Below are 9,331 nucleotides of genomic sequence, written 5' to 3'. Positions count from 1 at the left end.
GTAGATTGTGTGAGATTGGCATTATTTAAAAGCACACTAAAATAATTCTGATATGAAGTGAATACAGAGGAAGCTTTTTTTTATTAGTGATTGGGCAGCAAGTGGCAAGAGAGAGAAATGCTCATCAAGAAATATAGAAAATAAACTGAAAATCAATTTACAATCAAAGATACTGAGCACTTGAAATCTGTAAAATGTTCATTGCTAAATATCTTAGATATACTAAACCACTGCACATTATTGTGGCTATGACAACAAATATTGACTGCATGCACAAAAATTGTCAGAAACAGTCCTGTAGATATAGGCTAACCATTGGAGGGAGGTTCTCAACAGGGTAGGGAGGAAAGTATATATATATATATGATTTGAAGGTTAAAGAAGTGGGACTCTGCCAGTTCAGTAAATTAACTCAAGCTGATGTATCTACAGTGGCTGAGTAAAAAAAGAAACAGACAACAGTAACTGGCGTGAGGGCAGTGGACATTATCAACCATCCAGAACATCATCAACAAACCTGAATGCAGGTGAGTTCAGGGTTGTCTGCTGCTCCAACATTTAAACATTAGGCGGAACGACAGCCTCTCACTCTCAGTTCACTCACATTATATGGAAACAATTATTTTGTTCCAAAGAATGAAAGTAAGTCAAGCGGGTTTGAAACAACAAATGAAGTGAGTTTAGCGCCTAAATGGGACTTTTATTTTGAAAGCACGAGGCAGCCATATTGAGGACTTTTCTTTTGCTTTTTTTCCAGCAGCAGAGCCACAGGTTCCTTTAGTAGGTCAGACCGGATAGCTCCCGGAACAATGTCAAGTTGAAACTAAACTCCTTTAGCCGATGAGTTGTTTTGATCATAATCTATTTGAGTTATTTTGTTCTGATCATTCAAACACCACCATAGGCTGTAGAATGGAGATCGGTGCTTTACCATGAAACTCCGTGCGCAGTATGACAGGTACTTCTTTTTAAGACCTCTACTCTACTCTAAGCTTTCATTAAAGAGATAAAAACAAAACGAGCCTTATATTTAAACCTTAGGGATAATATATTATCTTTGATTTTATGCAGTTATGGCTAACGAATATGCTCTGTCTAACCCCGCTGTTTAGGTCAGTTTATATATTTTACATTATGCACTTGAATAATCATGTAAACAGACGCGTAGGATTATCACACGAGTCAAACTGTGGTTGTGTTCTGTAGCGGAGCGAGGATTTCCATTTTGGGTGGGCCAAAAAAAGTTGGGAGTGGCTACAGTTTTACAGTGGAGTAGTAGTAGTGATGATTTTGCATTGCAACATAAAAAAATGAGAACGTTGGTGCAAGAAAAGCGTAGCTAAAGTGGTAAAAAATATATTTTGTGTAATATATATTTTATTACAGAAATAACGTAAGCAAATATTTCGGGTGTCAGCTGGTTCGGAATATAATATATACATGCAGGTGTTGATATTCAGAACATCATGAATATAAATATGATACTGATTTTTTGGAATATTTGGCTTTTCCTAATGTTGTCGAACTGGTGGAAAGAAAACCATTCAAAATACATTTTTAAGTGTTTATTTTATTCCATTTTTTTTCTGTTTGCGTCTGTAGAGCTCAAATTTCAGTGCATATCTTTAAAGGCCATTTTCTCAAAATTAATTTTTCAGAAATTTCAGCAGCACTCACATACACCAAACTTTAAAGTTTTATTCCTAAATATATTCTGAAAGTTTTTATAGAGGGGTTTGTTCATATATAATTTGCCTGATAATTTATTCTTTAAAAATGGTGATTTTCTGTAAAAACATTTAGCTCTAATATGTCAACAAATTGAAACATTTTGAACCTGGCTTTATCCAGTGTTCAGATTTCTGTTCTGGAAATGTATGCAAATTAGTAATATATTTGTAATAATAATATAATGCCTAATTTGCATATTAAAAAGGTTTGCATATTTAAAAAAGGTTTGCAATTCTTAATATTATTAATCAGTATGGTGATATCTGTTAGTTCATTTTTTAACCTATTCACCCCTTAGGTGACTTGCCAAAAAATAAAGTAACTAAAGTTTGACCAAAAAAAAAAAAAAAAAAAATTGGTTGCAAACGCTAAATCGCCAAGCAACGCACGGATTGGACCATGTATGTGCCTGGAGCGGAGCTACAGCAATTTCCTGTTCCCACCCACCCCCATTTACAGTTGCTCTTCTTTGTTTTTGTGGGTTTTTTTTTTTTACTCGCCGCTTGCTAGTGAGAGAAACCCCCTCCGAGCGACCATGAAGCTTGAAAAAATGTATTTCTTATTACATCATATAAAAACAGCTTAATATGTGCATAGAGTTTTGAATGTTTTATGTCTAATCTATTGTTATGGTTTATTTTTCAACAGAGGAGCATATTGCGAGTCTAGAAGAGCGTTTAAACTGAGGGATTCACCTGATCCGATGCAACCCGACCCGAGCCCTCAGGAAGAGAAAAACGGGCTGTCATTAACCCTGCAGCCGGAGCTGCTCGCCCGAATGCCGGGTGCTGGAAGTGCCAGCGGTCCGGAAACGGGCGATGATGTCCGGGTTCCTATCGGCAGCTCATCGGGGTCGACGAATGGACGTGGCGCTACTTCGCGGAGGCTGAGAACGGCGAGCCACAGCCACTCCCATTCTCACGGACACACGCACAGCCACGAGCACGAGTCGGACAGCGGCGAGTCAGACCTGGAATCCGGAGAGTCCAACAGCTCATTATCAGAGCTCCGCTACCTCCTCCGCTGGCTCAAGAAAAGTCTTCCTTTCATAGTTATTCTCTCTGCGAAACTAGTCATTCAGCACGCTCTGGGTACGTGTTAGTGTGAACAGCGATGATGTGTGAAGCGTCTGACCCCTGTCATACTTCTGAGTTGTTGTTGTCGTCTTTCTGTAGGTCTGGCTGTTGCAGTGGGTCTGTTTACCACTTTTATGTACGTCAACAAAAGCATTCAAACGCAAGTCTTTCTCCACGTAAGTCCACCATATTATTTTGTATGTACCATCAAAGTTGGCTCGGCATGGGTTAAACAGCAGGGCTTGTAACTCGGTTATAGGTTAGTCTGTGAACTGTTGTTTGCTTGAAGCATAAAGGTCTATTCAGACCAAGAGCACTCTGGTCATTCACATATTATTTGCACAAAATAGTAGACATGCTAAATATGTTTATACATTTAGGTAATATTTATGCACACTACCATTCAAGTTTTTTTTTTTTTTTAATAATTGAATTTTATTCAGTAATTGAACAGTAAATACATTAATAATGCTATATTTAGATTTCAAATAAATGCTGTCCTGTTAAACTTTCTATTTATCAAAAGGGCTTTTCACACTTGAAATAGTTAACCCTGGGTCATTCTAAACCCCGGGTAAACGGAATCTTGGGTCATCTTGCTGCATGTTTCACACTGCTCATAATTTACCCGGGTAAACAATAAATCCTGGGTATTTATAAGCTGACGTTTCACATTGTCCTAAACCCTGGGTTAGCGTTCTTATTTGCGTGATTGGATAAACGCAACACACGACGTGTTTACATAGCTCTAGCTTTGCACATCCTGTATTGCCAACTGTACTATTGAATTTATACTGAATGGACATTGCAACTGTAACAGTAAGAATGAAACGGTCTCTTCTTCACTCAAATTGTTGAGTTTTCTGTCAGACATTATTCCTCTTAAACTCTGAATTTACTGTTTATATACAATGAGCATGTGTTTCTGTGACCGTCCAAAGCAGGTAAATATGAGTATGCGATTAGTTCTCAGTTGCTACGATCTAACTGTAACTATGGTTTCACACTGTACAAGTTTGGCACTGCAATGCGGGGTTAACGCCGCAAAAGCGGTTCTAACCCTGCTCCGGGGCAGGGTTTTATAACCTCGGGTAAAAACCGGTGCTGACCCCGCTTCTAAATTAAAAGTGTGAAATGTTCCTCTACCCCAGGGTTAAAAGCAATGTTTAGAACAATGATAACCCGGGGTTAACTAGTGTGAAAAGAATCCTGGAAAAAAAGCTAATCTTACTGACCCCATACTTTTGAGCGGGAGTGTGTATATATATATATATATATATATATAATCCGAAGGCTGTTTTGTTTTGTGTCTCCTGTGTAAAGGACCGAAGGAGGAAGTTGCATTGTGCCTGGCTCTTGCTGTTCCTCACATCCTCCAGTCTCCTCGTGTTCTACACTTTTCACACTCAGTCACTTTATCGCTGGTTAGTGCTTTACACTGTCACCAAACCTCACTTGACCACAAACTATACTATGTTTAGTGCAGTATATCAATTAATGACCAAATGTCCACAAAATAACAAATACGTACCATGTAGATTACATTGACTCTCTCTTTCTTTTTTGTCCCTCAGCCTCATTTTTGCCAGTGCTACGATAGATTCTCAAAACTTCTGGGAGGTCTTATGGAGTGTTGGTGTGACCAACTTCATCGTGAAGTTTTTCTTCATGGGGCTCAAGTGTCTTATTCTCCTCGTCCCATCCCCACTCATGACATACCGGCGAAGGGTGAGCGTGATTTGTAACATTATTTCATTCTCTGCACTGAATCAAAATGAATGTTAGATTCATTGTATCGACTGTGCTTTCCATAGGGTCAGTGGTACATGCTCATAGAGGAGATGGGTCAGTTGTATCAGGTGATTGCTCCTGTCCCACTCTGGTTCCGGTATCTGGTCAGCTACGATGAGATGGACACCTCAGTGGGTCTGACTTTGGGAATCCTGCTAGCCTTAGTCTACCTCATAATGAAGGTTTGCATGATCATCACAATAAGAAATTAATACGTTATTAGAAGATATTCATCAGTCTGATCTTATTGCCTTTCTTTTTTCAGATTTTGGCACTGTATGGGCTGTCAGGATCATTGCAAAAAACATTACGGACTTTTTTCAGTTCTGAGGTAAAAAAGATTGCTTTTTACCTGACTTATGCCTCTCTCTTTATTCTTATATTTGATGTGTAATCTGTAAGAGAAATAGTTGAATTATACATGTTTTCTATATTGTGTGCTGTATCATGTTCTTCTTACCTGTCTTTAAAGGTGAACGGAGCTCCAGCCAGTCCAGCTCAGGTTAGAGAGGCAGGTGACATTTGTCCAATCTGTCAGGCTGATTTTAAGCAACCTCGGGTCCTCGTGTGTCAGGTGAGAATGTGATTCTTGAGTTTGACCTCTGATGTCAACCCTCTTTTAATCTCCTTATTCCAAGCTAAATCATGCTTCTTGAGCATAGTATATACTATAGAGCTAGGCTCAGCCTCATTCTTGACAAGAATTACATAAGCTAGTTTGTCTTTTTCATGTAAAAGACAAATTAGCTTATGTAATTTTTGTCAAGTTAACTTATTATTATAGTTTGTGATTGTATTACAGTTAACTCATTTATTACAGTTTATGAATTAATTTTTCTATCAGCTCTATAGCAACATTATTATATATTTTAAGGGTTTTGTAAAAATATTTATATATAATATATAAAAGAAATTCCCTAAAATTTTTGTCAGTCGAACCCCTTTGAGCTAAAATATGAGGTTTAAAGGGTTGGTTCACCCAAAAGTTTAATTTCTGTCATTAAGTACTCATGTCGTTCCAAACCCGTAAGACTTTCGTTCATCTTCGGAACACAAATCAAGATATTTTTATCCTCAATAGAAAAAAAAAAAATTACCACATTCAAGGTCCAGAAAAGTAGTAAAAACATTGTTAAAATAATCAATTTGACTACAGTGGTTCAATGTTATGAAACGACGAGAATACTTTTTGTGCACAAAAACAAAACAAAAATAACGACTTTAAATTCGATTCTGCCCTGTCATTCTCTTATATGCTATTTATGTTGCAGCGCTTCCGTGTTTAGTTCCAAATAATAGTTAATATTTCAATAATTTAACAGCATCTTTGCATGTTCATGAATCTCTAATGTTGGTTAATGGTCACATGACACACTCTAAAAAATAGATGTAAAAAAAACCCTAAACAAATTTATTACAACAATGCATTCTTGGTAACATTTGTCTTTTTCGTATAGGTTACTTTCTCGAAAATGACAAATATTACCCAGAATGCATTGTTTTTACGCTATATTACTTGCAGTGGAAAACGGTATTTTACTGTGTAAATTCGTTTTATTTCTTTAGTTTATTTTTTAGAGTTTTTATGTTATTTGTTGCATATATGCAAGTAAACAAATATATAACAAATATCATTATATCTTCTTTAGTTTAAATGGTTTAAGTATTACATTTTAATTATTTAAAGGTGCCCCAGAACTTTTTTTTAAAGATGTAATATAAGTCTAAGGTGTCCCCTGAATGTGTCTGTGAAGTTTCAGCTCAAAATACCCCATAGATAACTGCCTATTTTGGGGCATCATTATAAATGAGCCGATTCAGGGTACGCGGCCCCTTTAAATCTGGTTCTCCAAGCCCCAAGAGCTCGCGCTTGCCTCAAACAACATAAAAAAAGTTCAAACAGCTAATATAACCCTCAAAATGGATCTTTACAAAGTGTTCGTCATGCATCATGCGTCTAATCGCGTAAGTACAGTGTTTATTTTGATGTTTACATTTGATTCTGAATGAGTTTGAGGCTGTGCTCCGTGGCTAACAGCTAAGGCTACACTGTTGGAGAGATTTATAAAGAATGAAGTTGTTTAGGAATTATACGGACTGCAAGTGTTTAAAAATGAAAATAGCGACAGCTCTCGTCTCCGCGAATACAGTAAGAAACAATGGTAACTTTAACCACATTTAACAGTACATTAGCAAAATGCTAACGAAACATTTAGAAAGACAGTTTACAAATATCACTAAAAATATCATATCATGGATCATGTCAGTTATTATGCCATTATTAGCCATTTTTTGCTATTGTTATTGCTTGCTTACCTAGTCTGATGATTCACCTTTGCAGATCCAGACGTTAATACTGGCTGCCCTTGTCTAATGCCTTTCGTAATGTTGGGAACATGGGCTGGCATATGCAAATATTGGGGCATACACCCCAAGTAGAAGTACAGGTCTTTTAAACAAATGAGATTTATAAAAGAAGGAGGAAACAATGGTGTTTGAGACTCACTGTATGTCTTTTCCATGTACTGAACTCTTGTTATTTAACTATACAGAGGAAAAGTCAATTTTTGAATCAAGGGCACCTTTAATTATTGGCTTATCATCAACTAACAAACTCCTGGTAGTTCCCTCACAAACCCCAGTTTGGGAAACCCTGATATATAAAAATAAATAAAATATGTGAAAAATTAAGCATGTTTTTACAAAAAAAAATTATTTATAAATAAACATATGTGTTGATAGTAATTATATGACAGAAATGTGCCATGGCTACTTTTTAAATAATTTCTATGCCACTGCATTAACTTGAACAGCTTGTTCTTATTCTATTATCCTTACTAAAGTAATACACAGTGGCTGCGTCCAAAATCACATACTCTCTCGAGCAGGTACTTATTTTGAACAAGTACTTACTTTGCGAGTGCTAAAAAAATTTCTATATAGTATGAATATAATCAGGACATACTACATTTGCCATTTTGTCATTATCATGTGACCTGTCTCTTTTTTGAGTACTGTAAATTCAGACATACTACTTTTGTCTCATCCTTTTTGCATGCACTTTCTTGTTAGCCACCTGCCAAGAACATAAATGTAAACTGTTTATCATTTGATTGTCTCCAGCATATCTTCTGTGAGGAGTGCATAGCCCAGTGGCTTAACCAGGAGAGGACCTGCCCCCTCTGCCGCAATATCATCACAGACAAGGTGCACAAGTGGAAAGATGGTGCAACATCAGCTTATTTGCAAATCTACTGAACACGCTGCTCACTGAAAGGATGAAGAAACAGTGTTGAAACATGTTGAAACAGTCGATTCACAAGATATGTGGATTGTTCCTCTCAAACATCTGTCAAGCAAACAGCACTTGTTATAAGGCAATGGTCACTAGAAAAATTGGCAGTTTGAGAGTTCATATATATATATATGAAGAGTTTCGTTGCAAAACGAGATAAATCCGTTTTTAACATTTTTGTCAAAACATGTTTATTATTATGTTATCATGTTATTATTTTGTTTTATGGTGCTACTTAGCTGTATTTTTTAAGTTATGAAGGTTTAAATCAAAACAAACCAACTGCAGTTGAATTGATATTAATTGGAATGCACAACCAAAAAACAAGATTTTTGAAAAATTAAAAAAATGGATTTATCTCGTTTTGCAACGAAACTCTTCATATATATATATATATAATATATATATATATATATATTGTCAGAACGACAAGTGCATTCACCAGCTCTTGTATTATTATTATTATTATTATTATTAATACTATTATTATTATTGTATGTGGAACTCCCTTATTTTTTAATGTTTATAATATATATATATTCCTGTGTTCATGCATGCCATCTCTGGTTTTACTAATTTCCTTGTGGGTGTAAGCAAAATGATACAGTGAAATAATGTATCAGAAATGTATCATGTTTGTCTCCCTTAATCTATTTTTATTTCTTTTTCTTTCCCCCATATGATCCTGTCAGGTACTGTGGCTTTTGTAACTGAACTTGTCTTAAACACATTTATGAATCCAATTATAAGGAGTTTTAAAAAATTCTGAACCTTGTGTTCCGTTTGAAGTATTCTGGTTTCTTCTTGCATAATGTGAATGTGAGGTAATTGCACATGAACTTCTGATTTATCGAATGATGTAGCATTAGAATTTTGTAACCACATGATTTTTTTTTGTTACTGAACAACACATAATAGCTCTGTTACTTTTGAATAAGCAAAATATTACTGTACATGCTATATCCATTTGTACTTCAGGCCCTTCACAGATACATGGTATTTTTCTAATGCTGCACATAGTGTGATAAACCAAAGAGTTGAAGAAAAAACATCTATTTTAGTACCATCATACAGTATGCAGCTGTATTTTTATCCAGCATATTTCGATAATTGACCAAATAAATTTTTCAAACTTTTAAGAAGTGTCATTGAAATACTTGCCCAGTAAATGCAACATCAAATTCCAGGGTTGCTTGTTAAATACTCTAATTCAACTTTATTGATGAATTCTCCAGGGATTAAAATGTTTAAAATAAATTTTAATCACAAAACACCAGATAATTCATTATAAACAATCTCATGTCATTCAGTACTTTAAATCCATTCATTTTTAAACCAAAATGTGCCACTGTCTAATAAACACAGCACTTCAAGCATTTGCATTTAAAATGCAAAATGTGTCCTTATCTTCATCTCATTTCTTTTTACAAGCATTTTT

The 9,331-nt window shown here is 35.6% G+C and overlaps 1 protein-coding gene across 1 annotated transcript; it reads left to right on the top strand.

Annotated features, from left to right (window-relative positions):
• The first annotated feature begins 766 nt into the window (after positions 1 to 766).
• rnft1 (ring finger protein, transmembrane 1) lies at positions 767 to 9,301 on the top strand. The gene is made up of 9 exons (XM_067397875.1): positions 767 to 958; positions 2,380 to 2,822; positions 2,907 to 2,983; positions 4,131 to 4,231; positions 4,382 to 4,535; positions 4,622 to 4,780; positions 4,864 to 4,929; positions 5,071 to 5,172; positions 7,722 to 9,301. The coding sequence occupies exons 1-9, from the start codon at positions 933 to 935 to the stop codon at positions 7,854 to 7,856; spliced, it is 1,263 nt and encodes a 420-aa protein (XP_067253976.1). The 5' UTR covers positions 767 to 932; the 3' UTR covers positions 7,857 to 9,301.
• The last annotated feature ends 30 nt before the right edge of the window (positions 9,302 to 9,331 follow it).

This window comes from Chanodichthys erythropterus, chromosome 10 (genome assembly GCF_024489055.1).
Source record: "Chanodichthys erythropterus isolate Z2021 chromosome 10, ASM2448905v1, whole genome shotgun sequence".
Lineage (NCBI taxonomy): Eukaryota > Metazoa > Chordata > Actinopteri > Cypriniformes > Xenocyprididae > Chanodichthys > Chanodichthys erythropterus.
Note: the sequence above shows the minus strand (reverse complement) of the source record. Positions and strands in the feature narration are given on the sequence as shown.